Raw genomic sequence first — 17,087 nt, forward strand, 5'->3', positions numbered from 1 at the left:
CCAACTCCCCAGCCAAGAAAGTCCTCTTCCTCAGGACAGTGTTTCTCTTGGCCTTTCCCATGTTTTCCCCTGTGCCGCAGTTACTAACATCCTGTCTGAGTGTGTCCTGTGCGTGTGTGTACTCATGCCCCACCCCCAGCGTGTGAATGCCACGGGATGAAGTTTGTGTCTGTCTGTCCGTAGCGCCTGAGGGGCCCGAGGGTCTAGGAGGCATTTGGAGGCTTACTGGGTGTGGCCGCGTTACTAGGGAGCACAGGCGGGGTTTCTGCAGCTCATTTAGCTAGAAAGTGAGTCCACACTAGAATGAGCCCCTGACAAACCAGTTTCCTCTTGGCAGGTGTGGACACTGCAAGAAACTTGCCCCTGAGTATGAGAAGGCCGCCAAGGAGCTCAACAAGCGTTCTCCTCCAATTCCGCTGGCAAAGGTCGATGCCACCGCCGAAACAGACCTGGCCAAGAGGTTTGATGTCTCTGGCTATCCCACCCTGAAAATTTTCCGCAAAGGAAGGCCTTTTGACTACAACGGCCCACGAGAAAAATACGGTATGGCCACTCCCTTCTCTCCCACCACAGTGGGGAAGGGAAACTCCCTAACAGGAGGCTGCCCTTGAAAGTGCTGGGAGCTGGCAGGCATGGGCCATGGGAGGTGGGCAGTTCTGAGGGCCCCTGCTCAGGTGTGTGCCCTGCTCCCAGGAATCGTTGACTACATGATCGAGCAGTCCGGGCCTCCCTCCAAGGAGATTCTGACCCTGAAGCAGGTCCAGGAGTTCCTGAAGGATGGAGACGATGTCATCATCGTCGGGGTCTTTAAGGGAGAGAGTGACCCAGCCTACCAGCAGTACCAGGATGCTGGTGAGTTGTGGCCCTTTGGGCTGAACAAAATGTGTGTGCCCTGGGTGGTCTGCGGTTGGCCTGATTTTTCAGAAAGCTCCTGGGACATCCGTTAGGGGGTGGTTTGATGAGCCATCTCTGGGAATAAGCTTTCCATTTTGGGGTTGGAGATGGGTGCCCTGTGGCCCTCCTGGCCTCGGTGCAGGGGAGGGGCACAGTCAGACTGGTCCCAGCTCCATGTCTGCCTTCCAGAGCCCGAGCCCTTCTGCTGGAGGGAAGGTCTTTGGGCCATAAAGTGCCAGACTTGGAATCAAACCAGCTTTCAAGGCCTGGCTCTTCCAGTTACTATCACTGTGACCACAGGCTTAGCCTGGTGGTCTCTTGCCCAAGGTGGTGGTCTTTTCTGAGAGGTTATTAAATTGAGGTAATGTAGATGAAGTGCTTAGTAACTTGCCTGATAATGCTAAGTGCATAATAAATGCTTGTCTTGCTAGCCTGAGGAGTGAAATGCCTATGAACAGCTGTCAGCAATAGTGTCAGCAATAGTGTTCTGCGGGAGTAGAACCATCCTGAAATCCATCATCTGCCTTGGTCTGGCTCCTGATGCCTGGGGACAGGTATACTCAGGGTCCTTACCGTCCTCATCAGTGTCTTCTGAGTGCCACCCTCTCCCCCTCCACCAAAACCAGCTTGGCTAAGTGCTAACCAATTATAATTTTTCAAACGCACAGCTTGCTACTCAGTGCTAATTCTGTGCTGCACAATAACAATTGTGCATACGTCAAATGCAGATTAATGTATAAAACCAGTAGAGCTCAGTTCCCTTCGTCTGTTAATTAGGTGGCCTTGTTATTCACGCCTAACTAGTCAGGAAGAAACTTCCAGAAGGAAACCCCAACCCACCCAGGGTTATGAGCAGCAGGGGAGTCCCTAGCCCCAAGTCTTGACTGTAAGTTGTATGCATTGATGTGCACTCACATCCCCAGGGAATTTGTTAAAATGCAGGTTCCGGTGCAGTGGGTCCCAGGCGGGCCTGGCACCACATTCCTAGAAGTCAGTGTCTGTGATTTGGCTTGGGCAGGGTTAGGGCTGCAGATGGGGCAAGAGTCACTGGGCCTGCTGTGTCTGCCCGCTTATGAGAGAGAGAGTAGCCCCAGGGACGTAAGATGTTCTACAGACAGGTTGGAAGGGCTGGAGCAGTGAGGGGCGGCTGTGGGATGAAAGGGTCTGTGGTCCTGGGGTGGGCAGGAAGTGAAGTTCTTGATGCGGGTCTGTGTCTGCCTGAAGCCAACTGACAACAAATCCCTGGGACACCTGGAGGCTTAGAACAGACACCATCTAGATATTTATTTATTCATTTTGAGACCAGGGTTTGTCTCCAATTGCCCAGGCTGGACTGCAGTGGTGTGATCTCAGCTCACTGCAGCCTTGACCTCCCTAGGCTCAGGTGATTTTCCCACCTCAGCCTCCCAAGTAGCTGGGAGTACCGGTGAGTGCCACCACATCCAGCTAATTTTTTTTTGTAGAGACGAGGTTTTGCCATGTTGCCCAGCTGGTCTGGAACTCCTGGGCTCAAGTGATCCCTCCTGCCTTGGCCTCCCACAGTGTTGGGATTACAGACATGAACCACAGCACCCAGCCCATGTGGCGTTACTTAGTGGATTTTAATGCCCCTGTTTTACAGAGAAGGACCTGTGGCTGGGAAGGCTAATAACTAACAAGCCTAAAGCTACATAGTTAGTAGGTCACAAAACTATTATCTAAGTCCATGTGACTCTGAAAGCCACAAGCTTATCCAGGCTGCTCCCATCCCCTGCCCTCCCAAAAACATGGTTTACCATCTCAGCCACGTGTGTCCTATAACCCAGCTGGGAGTCACAAACCTTTAGAGCAAGAGCCCTTCAAGGGTGGGGTGACACCCAATGTTTAAATCTCAAAATCAGCCCAGGATGAGTTTGGATGCCTTGGGGAGGAGAATGGGGAGGGACTGAAGGTGCGTTTACCTGTAGGATCTAGGGTAGGGGTTGACACTGTGGCCCACACACCCATTCTGGCCATGGCCTGTCTTTGCAGGTGACATCTCATTGGAACACTGCTGTGTTCACACCCTGTCCGGCTGCTTTCACACTGCAGCAGCAGAGTTAAGCAGTTGGGACAGACCATGTGGTCCTTACAGCTGAAACTACTCACTCTAGTCCTTCTCAGAAAGTTTGCCCAGCTCTGTGGAAGGGTACCCTCAGACCATGGGGTTTCATCATGCATTTTCACAGATTTAAGTAAAAGTATCTTTAGCCAAAGAACTTCATTCGGAGCTCCAGCCCACAAACAGGCAGCCCACCAACTCGAGGAAGGGAGATTTAAACCTCCATGAAGGGTGCTGGATGTGAAAACTCAACATAGGGATATAGGACTGTGTGCTGCTCATGTGGGCTCCAGAACATTCTGCCTGCCAAAGAATCCGTGCTGCTTACAGACATCAGTCAATAGCAGCTCCTGGCAAATTAGCTGTTTTTCAGTGAACTTTACTGGCTGTTGTTGTTGTTGTTGTTGTTGTTGTTGTTGTTGTTTTTTGAGACGGAGTCTCGCTCTGTCGCCGAGGCTGGAGTGCAGTGGCCGGATCTCAGCTCACAGCAAGCTCCGCCTCCCGGGTTTACGCCATTCTCCTGCCTCAGCCTCCCGAGTAGCTGGGACTTACAGGCGCCCGCCACCTCGCCCGGCTAGTTTTTTGTATTTTTTAGTAGAGACGGGGTTTCACCGTGTTAGCCAGGATGGTCTCGATCTCCTGACCTCGTGATCCGCCCGTCTCGGCCTCCCAAAGTGCTGGGATTACAGGCCTGAGCCACCGTGCCCGGCCTGTTGTTGTTATTTTATCTTTATAGAGATGGGGTCTCACCATGTTGCCCAGACTGGTCTTAAACTCTTAGGCTTGGCCGAGCACGGTGGCTCATGCCCGTAATCCCAGCAGTTTGGGAGGCCAAGACAGGTGGATCAGTTGAGGTCAGGAGTTCGAGACCAGCCTGGCCAACATGGCGAAACCCTGTCTATACTAAAATTACGTAACAGCCAGGCATGGCGGCATATGACTGTAGTCCCAGCTACTCTGGAGTCTGAGGCAGGAAGGAGAATTGGCTTGAACCTGGGAGACGGAGATTGCGGTGAACTGAAATCACGCCACTTCACTCCAGCCTGGGTGACAGAGCAAGACCCCGTCTCAGATAAATAATAAATGAACTAACTCCTGGGCTTAAGCAGTCCTCCTGCTTCAACCTCACAAAGTGCTGAGATTACAGGCGTGAGCCATCGTGCCCAGCCAGGGTTTAGACATTATACCTGTACCGAGTTTTTAAAAACAAACCTTTCAAGTGTTCAAGTTATAGGAATCCACACAATTTTTGGTGGTGATTTTTTTTTTTCTTTTCTTTTTTCTTTTTTTCTTTCTTTCTTTTTTTTTTTTTTTTTTTGAGACAGTCTCACTCTGTCGCCCAGGCTAAAAGTACAGTGGCGTGATCTCGGCTCACTACAACCTCTGCCTCACCTCCCCAGTTCAAGCAATTCTTGTGCCTCAGCCTCCCAAGTAGTTGGGACTACAGGCTTGCATCACCACACCTGGCTAATGTTTGTATTTTTAGTAGAGACAGGGTTTCACCATGTTGGCCAGGCTGGTCTTGAACTGCTAACCTCAAGTGGTCCACCTGCCTGGGCCTCCCAAAGTGTGCTGGGATTACAGGCGTGAGCCACCATGCCCAGCCTACAGTGGTTATTTTCAGAACATTTGCTTTGGCTGATGTGGGTAACGAATTAAAACTCAGACATTTAGGCAATTTTCAGAATTACATCTTACTCTGTTAACGTTTCAGCTAACAACCTGAGAGAAGATTACAAATTTCACCATGCTTTCAGCACAGAAATTGCAAAGTTCTTGAAAGTCTCCCAGGGGCAGTTGGTTGTAATGCAGCCTGAGAAATTCCAGTCCAAGTATGAGCCCCGGAGCCACGTGATGGACGTCCAGGTAAGCAGACCCCTCTACCATGCCAGCCCCGGGCACCCAGCAGGCGTGAGGACTCTGCTTGGAGCCACCTCTGAGGTTTCAAATGTGGAGGTTTCGTTCTCGTCTGCAATGTCTGGAACTCCTTTTCCAGCCCCTTCTCCCCACCCCACAGGTTTTCTGCAGGCGGCCTGTGGTCTGCGTTTGCCGGAGGGACAGGGCTGAGGCTCCCGCACACCTGGCAGGTCCTGGGGCCTGGCAGAACTGCACTTGGTTTTGCCAGAACAGTTGCTGCCAACCCTCGTCCCTCCTGGCAGTCAATCACCAGTCTCCCTCCAGCGCCTGTTCCACTGAGGGTTTGGCCTGGGCCAGCAGGTGGTGCTCCGTTGAGGCCAAGTCGTGTCTTTTGGGGCTGCTCTGGCTGGGGGCTACAAAGGGACAGCAGCCCTTTCTGTTCACCAGAGGGAGCTGTTGAGCTTGGTGGGTGGATTTTGCCTTTTTTTCCCATTTACTGCACCCCTGCACTTCATCCTCCTAGAGTGTGACACTCTTAACCCTAGAGGGGCAGTGGGAGTTCCCAGCCCAAGGGGAACCTGGGGCCAGTTCAGCCTTCTGAGTGCTTTAGAAGGGGCCCTGCACTTCAGTGAGTAGATCTCAGATTTGGAAGGATCCTAGATGTTGAGTTTGAAGCTTTTGTTTAACAGAGATTGGGATGCAGAGAAGTGAGCTCTGTCCCCCACCTTGGACCTCATAGCTCTTGGTGGGAAGCAGAGCTGAGATTGTGGTACAGGGGCCTTTCCAGGTCCTACTGGCCCATAGTGTCAGGACTCTGGCTGTTTGGGCTGTGGGCTCTCAAGGGACCTGGAGAAGGGGGCGTGACAGGACAGGAATCCCAGGGGCCTGCACCAGAACATGGCAGTACCTTGGAGAGAACCACCCTGAATCTTTCTGGTCCCCACGTCCTCTGTCTCCTTCCTCAGTCTTTAGCCCTGTCGCTCCTTCTCAAGGTCTGTGTGTCCATCCCATCTGTTTCTCTGCTAACTTGAAGCTCAGGACAGCTCCTCTTCCCTGGACTCACCGTGGCATCTGTGATCCCTCCCCCCAGCTTCACTTCCTTCCATCCAGAGATAAGATCTGGGGCCCAAAGAGGGGTCCTGATGAGCTTGTGGGGCCATGGATCCTGAGAATCAGACACAGCTCTGTGTGTGAGTGCATCTTCCAGGAAAGGGGTCTGTGACTTTCAGTAGACGCTTCAAGATCTGTGCGGTCTTGTCTGTCGGGCACGTTGCTGCTGCTCCCAGTTCCTCTGGCGTTTCCCTGCTGAGTGAAGTGCATGCAGCGCAGTGTCATGGTTAAAGACTCCACAGCCTCCTGCCACTTGGGAGATAGTCGGATTATCTGTGCTTTAGCATGGCCTCCCAGGCCCTCCTTGCCCACCTTTTCAGCACATCCCACCCTCCAGTGTTGTCACGCCAGACCCTCTTTGTGCCTCGTGCCCTGCCTCGGTCTCTGCCGCCTCCTCTCTGGGTGCCTTCTGCTCCCTTCTCACAGCAGGGCCCTCCTGCCCTTCAGTGCCACACAAGGCCCCCTCCCTGAGTGCCCCATCCCCACGGGAGCCCTTGGGCTCACAGGTCCACCCACCACTTGCTGGCTGTACAGCCTCTGGCGGGTAGCTGACCTTCCTGTGCCCACCCCTGGAGGGCGATGTCTGTGAGGGACTCAAGTCCTTGTGAGGTGTGAGCCCTCAGGACACCCTGCGTGAAGATCGCACAAGCTGAAGGTGGAAGGTTCCACACAGCCCAGTCTGTGATAACCCTTCCTGTCCACCAAGAGCCAGGCCTGCCTTGAGTGGTCTCTTTTTGGGGTTAGTGAGCCCACACCCCCAAGGAAAGGGCTAAGGTGTGTGTTTGCCTTTTCCTAAGAAGCCACCTACCGTTCAGTGGAGGGAAGGGAGCCCCAAAAGACAGTAGGGAGTGACTGGGCTGCGCTTGAGTGGGGTCAAGCCTCCTGGTGTTTTGCCTCCTGAGACTCATCCCTTCAAAGTTTCCATTCCCCCGAAGTCACTCAAACATTGTACTCAAGAACAATGGCGGAGAGATGGTGGGCCCTCTCACCTGTTCCCTCTTTGAATCAGGGCTCCACCCAGGACTCGGCCATCAAGGACTTCGTGCTGAAGTACGCCCTGCCCCTGGTTGGCCACCGCAAGGCGTCAAACGAGGCTAAGCGCTACACCAGGCGCCCCCTGGTGGTTGTCTACTACAGTGTGGACTTCAGCTTTGATTACAGAGCTGGTGAGGACTGCGGGGCTGGGGGGTGGGGGGGACTCATTCTTTCAGGCAAGATGGAGTATTGAGGGAGGTGTGGCTGTATGTACATGGCTCACTCAGAAATCCCAGCCTGGGGACCTTGCACGTTGGTGGCTCAGGAGTATTTTTTAATTGATGGCTTCCCTTTTAAGCCAGATGGGAGCTTAGATTCAAGTCAAGAACCCTCTTAAGAGTTGAGGTAGCTGAGACTTGGAGGAGTTCAGAGGCACAGAGCTGGGACTAGACCAGCCCCTGACCTCAGGCAGGCGTGGCCGTGCCACCTGGGCACAGGTCTTACGGGCCTGTTGGGCTTACAGCTGTGGCCCCGCCGTTACAAGTGGGGCTCTTCCAGAAATGTGTTTCCCTCCAATTGAGGTAAATCCAGAGCTTGAGCAATGTCAGAATATTAGTGACGGGACCTGAAGCCTGACCTCAGAGTCTGAGCTGGGACTTGATCTGTGTTGGCCGCCTGGCTTACGGCCCTTGGTCCCTTTCAGCAACTCAGTTTTGGCGGAGCAAAGTCCTAGAGGTGGCCAAGGACTTCCCTGAGTACACCTTTGCCATTGCGGACGAGGAGGACTATGCTGGGGAGGTGAAGGACCTGGGGCTCAGCGAGAGCGGGGAGGATGTCAACGCCGCCATCCTGGACGAGAGCGGGAAGAAGTTCGCCATGGAGCCGGAGGAGTTTGACTCCGACACCCTCCGCGAGTTTGTCACTGCTTTCAAAAAAGGTGAGCCTGTGGCTGGGGCTGGGGTCTCCCATCAGCTGCTATGCTCCTCATACAGAATGCAGACAGGTCGTGGGGCGTCTGGTGCTCTGGCCACGGGCATGACACCCCTCTAAGTCAGCCAGCAGCCCCCTCTCACCCCCAAGGGACCCTCTGACTTCTCGTCCAGAGAAAGGTCGACTGTGACCCCAAACTCCAAGGCACCAGAATAGCTTAGAAGAAGGAACATTTGCAAGTATGATTATTTTCTTCTCGGCAGTTCTCCCAGTGTTTACTTTGAAAGCAAAAGCAAGATTTGGGGTCCATCTCAGGGCTTATCTAGCATCACTCAGCAGCCTTACCACATTTTCGGCGCCAATGTGCTAAAATTCCAGACTAAGGCTGGGGTGTGCAGAGGAGGCATCTGAACATGGAGCCCACACAAGGCAAAGTCTGGGTGCGCTGAACACCCCTTGTGGCTTCAGAGCCTGACTCGGAGTCTCTTCACCCTCAGCCACCTTGCTGTGCGGCTTTAAATAGAGCCTATTGATCTTGGCTAAGCACATGGCCCCAGGTCCCCAGCGCCAGCCACGTTGTGGGCAGACCGTGCTGGTCCGATGTCTGTGGGTTGTCCTGGCACTTCTCCACCATGGCTCCTGGGCCCTCAGCGGCAGTGCTCACAGGAACCCTCTGCCTGGGCAGCGACTCTTGTGATGGTCTCCCGACAGGACCCAATGGCCCATTAGGCCTGGGCTGGAGCCACCTGCAGCCTCTCTGGCCTTTGCAGGGACAGAGAGAGTAGAGGAGTAGAGAGTAGAATGTAGTGGCTCGCCAGAGAAATAAACTGCCCGTTGGGGGATGGGGCATTTGGAGACGAGGCTCTTGCTGTGTGACTGGCCCCTCTGGTGGCCACACCAGCCTCACTTCCTGGTCCAGAGAGATCCCCCAGAATCTTTGGCCTTTTCAGCACTGATGCCCCCTCCCCGCCTTGCTTTCCTTGTCAGGAAAACTGAAGCCAGTCATCAAATCCCAGCCAGTGCCCAAGAACAACAAGGGACCCGTCAAGGTTGTTGTGGGAAAGACTTTCGACTCCATTGTGATGGACCCCAAGAAGGACGTCCTCATCGAGTTCTACGCGCCATGGTGCGGGCATTGCAAGCAGCTGGAGCCCGTGTACAGCAGCCTGGCCAAGAAGTACAAAGGCCAGAAGGGCCTGGTCATTGCCAAGATGGACGCCACAGCCAACGACGTCCCCAGCGACCGCTATAAGGTGGAGGGCTTCCCCACCATCTACTTTGCCCCCAGTGGGGACAAAAAGAACCCAGTTAAATTTGAGGGTGGAGACAGAGATCTGGAGCATTTGAGCAAGTTTATAGAAGAACATGCCACAAAACTGAGCAGGACCAAGGAAGAGCTTTGAAGGCCTGAGGTCTGCAGAGGGTGGGAGGAAGCAGAGGCCCTGCGTGGCCCGTGGTCAGGGCGCCCACGCCGAGGCTGGCAACAAACAGCAGTATGTTGGATTCCTTTTTTTTTTTTTAATTTTTTATACTTTGGTATTTCACCTCATGCTCTGAATACTGAATAACCATGAATGACTGAATAGTTTAGTCCAGATTTTTATAGAGGATACATCTATTTTTATCATTATTTGGGGTTTGAAATTTTTTTTTATACCTTCTAATTCTTTATTTCTCAAAGCAGATAATTCTGTGTGAAAATGTTTTCTTTTTTAATTTAAGATTTAAAATTCCTTTGTCAAATCATGTTGATTTTGCTCTTTGCTTTTTCGTTGTCTGAGAAATGGTCCGTGTAGGAGATTGGACTTCTGGTATGTGTTTCTGATTGCTTCCTGTTTCGGCACAAAGTGAGAGCTGCCACTGAGCGACCCTGCCAGGGGTGCCATTTCAGGCTGGGCATCGCCAGGCGGCCTCCCTGCAAACCAAGGGCCGGGGGCAAAGGGGCATAGTCCAGGGTCCCCCAGGGTGGGCTCAGCTCCAGGGAGAGGCCCCCCAAGTGGCAGCCTCACCTCTTGAGAGCCCCAGTGCCGGAGCAGAAAGGACCCCAGACCCAAACGCAGATACTGTGGGGTGGTGGAAAGGATAGAGTAGTCTGTCGCATTGGAATAAAACATGATTAAAAATGAACATTAAGAACCACGTAAGAAAACATCTGGTCTGTGCTGGGAGCCTCGGGGTGGGGCACGAGCGGGGTGTAGCTAAAGCTGTGCAGAGGCCTGGCAGGTAGCCCCCCCATCCTGCCAGACAGGTGGGTCTGGATCGTCCTGACCTAGGCTGAGGGGCTTCAGAGGTCTCCCCTGAGCACTTCTGCTGGGGTGGGTGCTCCTCTGGACTGACCCTTGTGTAGAGGTGGTTCTGTGCCATAAGGGTTCCAGGGCATTTGAGTGAGACCTGAGCTTCATTTCGTCGCGGGGGCTTGTTCGAGATGAGCCATCACCATCCTCACCCCACGCCTCCCCTGTCACTCAGCTGCTCCTAATTTTAACTGAAAAGTGGCAAAGGTGAAAATCCTTGTGCTGATGGCAGCTTTTGCAGCAATGATGAGAGTGTGTTGCTGAGGTTGGCGGGGGCAGGAAGCGTTGGGTCTCCCAGGAAGGGGCAGCCTTGGTGAACTTACTCAATTATCTGCTGTAAAGTTAAGCCTGGCCAGGGCAGGCTGGGAGTTGTGGATGCGCCATGCTCTGCAAGTCCTCAGAGTTCTCTGTGTGGTGAGAAGTCTCTGCACACAGCCCCCCCGCCCCCACCCCCGTGACCTCCCTCACATCAGGAGAACAGGTGGCCCTCAGTCCTGGGATGGGCTCGCTCTTCAAGGCCCTTCCCTCAACACTGGCAAAAAGCTTGGAGTGGTGACCCGGGGTAGGGCAGCGGGTAAGGCTGTTTCCTGAGGCAGAAGTCCCATTCATTCAGCGCCGTACCGTGAGAACAAAGGGGTTCCTGTCCTGGTAGGGCTCCCGTGGGTTCAAAGGGCCCTGAGAAAGACAGCCCCTCTCTGGGGAGGAGCAGCAGTGTGGCCTGCCTCCTGTGTAGGTGTCAGGGAAGCCCTGCTCTGAAGTGACATCTAAGCCAAGACCCTCAGGAGGAGTTGGCTTGAGCCGGGCAAAGAATAGGAGTGTCCAGGGACTTGCAGCTTTGGTATCACTGGCATGTTTGTCAGAAATGCAGAGTCTTAGGCTGGGCCCCGGTCCTACTGAATTACTCTGTGTTTAAGAAGATGCCAGGAGGGTCAGGCATATTGAAGTCTGGGAAATACCAGGAGTAAATGTTCCAGGCTTGGGGCCAGCATGTGCAAGGCCCTGAGGCAGAAATCAAAATGTTTTTCTCTTTGGAAATACAGCCTGGAGGTCAGGTAGCCCAAGAGTGTCTTAACTGAGTCAATTCCCTCTATATTGCCTGCAAAAGGCGGGACCTCGGAAGGAATTTACCCTGGACCTGTGAGGGACCTCAGAAAGGAGACGGCAAGTAGGTTGATGACAGCCCAGCATGATCGGTGCCACGATGAAGGTATGTACGGGGCCTTGGGAACCCAAGAGGGGACACTGTCCCTGGTGCAGACCTGGAGCTGGGAGGAGGAGGCGGCGGCGAACTTCCCTCCTTCCCCTTCACCAGCGGCGCGGAGTGCTGTGCAAGGAGGCTGGGTTGCTGAGGTTAGGAGAGGCAGGGCCAGGTGGGGGGCCTGCATTCAGGATCTTGAGCTTTATCTTAGTTTACAGGGAACCGTTGATAGTTTTAAGCAGGGAGGTGATGTGATGAGATTGAGATCGGTAACAAGTAATAGTTAACATTTATCTCACCTTGAGCAAAAGCCAGAACCTGTGTTGAGCATTGCCAGATTGTGTCATTTAAGTGACCTGTGAGGTAGGTTCTTGTGGTCATTTTACAGCTAGAAAGGAGGGGGTTGTGGAGCTGAGTAGCAAACAGAGCCGGGATGTGAGCACAGGCCACTCTCACTGCTATGGCACCTCCTGCTCAGGAGCAAGGGAGCGAGGGCAGGCTCCGGCATGGGTGGCCAGTGGGTCTCAGGGATAAGGGGGCAGGATCTCCGGGGCTCTGAGACTGATCAGATGCTGAGGGTGGGTGAGTGGACCTGAGAAGACAGATAAGACACCCAGGTTTCTGAATGAAGGGTTTTGTCACTTACGAAATTTCAGCATATGCAAAAGAGACTTGGATAACACACCCTTTACTCATCACCCACCTAAAACAAAATGTTGCTGCGTTTTTTTTTGTTTTTGTTTTTTTTTTTTTTTTTGAGATGGAGTCTCGCTCTGTAGCCCAGGCTGGAGTGCAGTGGCCGGATCTCAGCTCACTGCAAGCTCCGCCTCCCGGGTTCACGCCATTCTCCGGCCTCAGCCTCCCGAGTAGCTGGGACTACAGGCGCTGCCACCTCGCCCGGCTATTTTTTGTATTTCTTAGTAGAGACGGGGTTTCACTGTGTTAGCCAGGATGGTCTCGATCTCCTGACCTCGTGATCCGCCCATCTCGGCCTCCCAAAGTGCTGGGATTACAGGCTTGAGCCACTGCGCCCGGCCTGTTGCTGCGTTTTTAAACGTGCTTATCCTACCCCACTCCACCTTTTTTTTTTGATGATGTAATGGAGGCAGGACAGGTCTTGCCTGCCTAGGTCGTATCACCTCTGCCTCATAGAAAAGGAAGCAGAGGTCAGATATTAAAAGAATTTCCCCCAGAGCCACAGGGTGGGTAAACTGGGAAGCCGGAACAGAACTCAAAACGGGTGTCCTTCACAGCACCAGCAGCTCCTGGAACGTGTTGAAGCCTTCTCAAGGAGGTTAATATGCACTCCACTACAGTAGAATTTGTTATTTTGGCTTGGGAAATAATGGAGCTCAAACAAAACTTCCGTGGGGTTCTTGGGTGAAGAAGCTCTCAGAGCCTGTAGCCCTGGCAGGCTGGGCCTCCCTCCAGGAGATGGATAGGACCTTTAACTTCAAGGCCCCTGACTCTGACTACACATCCCACGGATCCACGAGCTCCTGACTGACCAGCTCTCCTAGCACTAAGTCTCGTCAGCTGACTCTGTCTTCTGAGCACACACCTGCCCTTGGAAGGACCAAGGCATCCCCTGTGAAGGTGGGCCAGCCCTAGGGTGAGGGCTGTGAGCTAGGAAGGGCTCCAGGAGCCCCACGGACAAATCTGACAGTCCAGGCCACCAGGTGCACAACCTCAGACCCTACCAGGTGCAGCAAAGGGATTGAACCCAAGTGGACATGACTGATTCTTTGATTCCTACTATAATGAACTAAAGAGTTACACTCATGCACTGAGAATGACATTTCTGTCAATGAGGGACCACATTTATGACAGTGGTCCCATAAAATTGTAGTGGAACTGAAAAATTTCTTTCACTTAATGATGTTGTAGCCTTCATAATGTCATAGCAAAATTACCGTGTTTTATTTAATTTATGTATTTATTTTTCTTTGAGACGGAGTCTTCCTCTGTCGCCTAGGCTGCAGTGCAGTGGTACATTCTCAGCTCACTGCAACTTCCGCCTCCCAGGTTCAAGCAATTATTCTGCCTCAGCCTCCTGAGTAGCTGGGACTACAGGTGCGTGCCACCATGCCCGGCTAATTTTTGTTTTTATTAGAGACGGAGTTTCACCAAATTGGCCAGGCTGGTCTTGAACTCCTGACCTCAGGTGATCCTCCCACTTCAGCCTCCCAAAGTGCTGGGATTACAGGCGTGAACCACTGCACCTGGCCGCTACCATGTTTTAAAAATAAATTTAGTGTGGCCTAAGCTTGCGGTGTTTATAAAGTCTACAGTAGTGGATGGTAAAGTCCCAGGCCTTCACATTTCACTCACCACTCACTGACTCACCCAGAACAACTTCCAGTCTTACAAGCTCCATTCATAGAAAGTACTCATTACAGGCATGCTGTTTTAATCTTTTATACCATATTCTTATTGTACATTTTCTATGCATAGATACACAAATGCTTACAATAGCGCAGGAGCATGCTGTACAGGTTTGTAGCCTAGGAGTGACACACTACCGTATAGCCAGGGTGTGCAGCGGGCTGTACCATCAGAGTCTGTGGAAGTGCGTTCTGATGTTCACACAATGCCAGAGTCGCCTCACAATGCATTTCTCAGCACATGTTCCTGTTAAGTGACATGACTGTATTTAATATTTATTCAGTATTCAGCCTAGTTTTTAGTACTTAGTATTTTTAAATCTTGCAGAAGGCTTGGGAAGCAAAAGTGAGAGGTGGGACTAGGTGTGGTGGTTCATGCCTTTAATCCCAGCACTTTGGGGGGCTGAGGTAGGCGGATCACCTCAGGTCGGTAGTTCGAGACCAGCCTGGCTAACATGGTGAAACCCTGTCTCTATTAAAAATACAAAAGTTAGCCAGGTGAGGTGACGGGCACCTGTAATCTCAGCTACCCAGGAGGCTGAGGCAGGAGAATCACTGGAACCTGGGAGGCAGAGGCTGCAGTGAGCCGAGATTGACCCACTGCACTCTAGCCTGGGTGATAGGGTGAGGCTCCGTCTCAAAAAAAAAAAAATAGAGGTAGAACTGGGAGGCCGCCCAGGACCAGCGCATAGTAACAGTAACTGAACACCTTTTGAATGAGTAAATGGAGAACTGTAGATTCTTGGGAAGCCCAGGCTTAAGGGGCCAGACAGGGAAGGGGCTCTCTTGCCTAAGTCAGAGCCTCCCCTCAGCCACACCACTCGCTCCACACTCTTTTCACTCGGCTCAGCACAAGGCAAGATGAGCACAGCTCTTTTTTTTTTTTTTTTTTTTTTTTTTTTTTTTTTTTTTTGAGGCGGAGTCTCGCTCTGTCACCCAGGCTGGAGTGCAGTGGCCGGATCTCAGCTCACTGCAAGCTCCGCCTCCCGGGTTCACGCCATTCTCCTGCCTCAGCCTCCCGAGTAGCTGGGACTATAGGCGCCCGCCACCTCGCCCGGCTAAGTTTTTGTATTTTTAGTAGAGACGGGGTTTCACTGTGTTACCCAGGATGGTCTCGATCTCCTGACCTCATGATCCGCCCGTCTCGGCCTCCCAAAGTGCTGGGATTACAGGCTTGAGCCACCGCGCCCGGCCAAGCACAGCTCTTGAATTCAACATGGCCCCATCTTAGATTACAGAGAGACTGTGGAAAAGGGAGGATGACAAAGGACCTCTAGTTCAAAAGTAAAAACTGAGAAGTTTTTTTAAAGACAGAGTCTCACTCTCATCCAGGCTGGAGTGCAGTGGCATGATCTCGGGTCGCTGCAACTTCGTTTTCCCAGATGAAAGCAATTCTCGTACTTCAGAGTAGCTAGGATTATAGGCATGTACCACCACGCCTGACCATTTTTTTTTTGTATTTTTAGTAGAGAGGGGGTTTCACTATGTTGGCCAGGCTGGTCTCGAACTCCTGACCTCAAATGATCTGCCTGCCTCGGCCTCCCAAAGTGCTGGGGTTACAGGCGTGAGCCAGAAGGGGTTTTTTAAGAAAGCAACTTGGAGAAGAAGTCGTGGGAAAGGAGTTTATTTATTATTATTATTTTTAAATTTTTTGAGACAGGGTCTCACTCCGTCCCCCTGGCTGGAGTGCAGTGGCACAGTCACGGCTCACTGCAGCCTTTCCAGGCTCAGGTAATCCTCCCACTTCAGCCTCCCAAGTAAGCTGGGACTACAGGCGTGCACTACCACACCCGGCTAAATTTTTGTAGGTTTTTTGTAGAGAGGAGATATCACTATGTTGCCCAGACTGGTCTCAAACACCTGGGCTCAAGTGATCCGCCTGCCTTGGCCTCCCAAAGTGCTGAGATTACAAATATGAGCCACCATTCCCATTCCCGTCTGTCTACTCTTTCTGGCTTTTCTCATCTATTGACAGCAAGTATAGGCTCAGGTCAGGTTGGACTGAAAACATGCCTTTGAATGCTCCATCCCCAATCTGCTACAAAAGTCTCCTACTTGGAACTCATGGACAGTTGGGTTCGCTGGAGGCCAGAGGTTGAAAACTCCAGTGTTCGAGGGACCTGGCAGGCAAGGTTAAGTGCGGCAAGGGGTGATGGGGAGTGGTGGCCACCAGGATGCACTTGAGATCCTCTGTCCTGCCTGAAGTGGGTGCTGCTGCTTGGCCCCAGGCACTTGTTGCTGGTGGGATTCTGAGCCTCCTGTTACTCTTCTGGTTTTTCAAGAAAAGCCAGACATTTTTATGTGAAATCACCCAATTTTTAAGTGTCAAATCTAATTCAAACGGTCTTATCAACACTGGATAGGCCAAAGAAAGGCCCTTCAGGGCTGCATTTAGTTAGAAACGTCTGATCTAAGTCAACATCCCCCTTTTTTTCCCCTCGTGGTATTATAACCCCAAGAAATAAACCAGCACACAGGATGCCCCGATTGTAACAAAGGTTTAAAAATGGAGTAGTTCCCTTAGAAAGGCTGGAGATTCCAGTCTGGAGCTGCAGTTGAGGCTGCAGTCAGGGTTGTTCGGCTGCATTACTGAGTGCACGGCATAAATGCTTCAACCGCACTGGAACACAAGAATGGTCCCTTGCCCAGGGTCCAGTGCTCATGCCATGGTCGCCTTGACACAGTGCCTGGAGGAGCTCTCCTGCTCAGAAGCCTCCCCATTCTCTGACCTCTTAGTAGCATGCCCCATAGAGACCATAGAGACCTGCTACACCTCGTGCTTGGCGGCCATTTTTTTTTTTTTTTTAAGATGAAGTCTCACTCTGTCGCCCAGGCTGGAGTACAGTGGTGTGATCTTGGCTCACTGCAACCTCTGCCTCCCAGGTTCAAACGATTCTACTGCCTCAGCCTCCTGAGTAGCTGGGATTACAGTGCCCACCACCATGCCCAGCTAATCTTTGTATATTTAGTAGAGACAGGATTTTGCCATGTTGGCCAGGCTGGTCTCGAACTCCTAACCTCAGGTAATCCACCCATTTTGGCCTTCCAAAGTGCTGGGATTACAGGTGTGAGCCACCACGCCCAGCCAGTGGCCACTTTTTAATCACTGCCTTTTGGTGACCCCAAGACTAATTTGGGTCATGGAAGCATCAACGGTCCTCTGGTGGCAGGGCTGGTTAGGCTCAAGCCCATCGGAAGCTGCTCTTCCTTCCAAAGCCTTGACACTTCAAACTTCCTCTTTTTTATTTTATTTTATTTTTTTATTTGAGACAGAGTCTCACTCTGTCTCCTAGACGAGTGCAGTGGCACAATCTCAGCTCACTGCAACCTCTGGCTCAAGCAATTCTCGTGCCTTAGCCTCCAGA

General features: G+C 52.2%; 1 protein-coding gene across 2 annotated transcripts in view; it reads left to right on the forward strand.

Moving 5' to 3' along the window:
- Nucleotides 1-9,988, forward strand: part of PDIA4 (protein disulfide isomerase family A member 4) — a 415,254-nt gene extending 405,266 nt beyond the window's left edge. Inside the window, exons 6-11 of one of the 2 annotated variants that reach the window (XM_050785837.1) lie at nucleotides 338-543; nucleotides 694-852; nucleotides 4,689-4,840; nucleotides 6,951-7,107; nucleotides 7,620-7,853; nucleotides 8,834-9,988. In XM_050785837.1, the coding sequence (XP_050641794.1) occupies nucleotides 338-543; nucleotides 694-852; nucleotides 4,689-4,840; nucleotides 6,951-7,107; nucleotides 7,620-7,853; nucleotides 8,834-9,249 (1,324 nt within the window). In that variant the 3' untranslated portion in view covers nucleotides 9,250-9,988. Of the gene's footprint in view, nucleotides 1-323; nucleotides 544-693; nucleotides 853-4,688; nucleotides 4,841-6,950; nucleotides 7,108-7,619; nucleotides 7,854-8,833 lie in introns of both variants that reach the window. The other variant, XM_050785838.1, reaches the window with a different exon arrangement.
- Nucleotides 9,989-17,087: the final 7,099 nt, after the last annotated feature.

Source organism: Macaca thibetana, chromosome 3 (assembly GCF_024542745.1).
Source record: "Macaca thibetana thibetana isolate TM-01 chromosome 3, ASM2454274v1, whole genome shotgun sequence".
NCBI lineage: Eukaryota > Metazoa > Chordata > Mammalia > Primates > Cercopithecidae > Macaca > Macaca thibetana.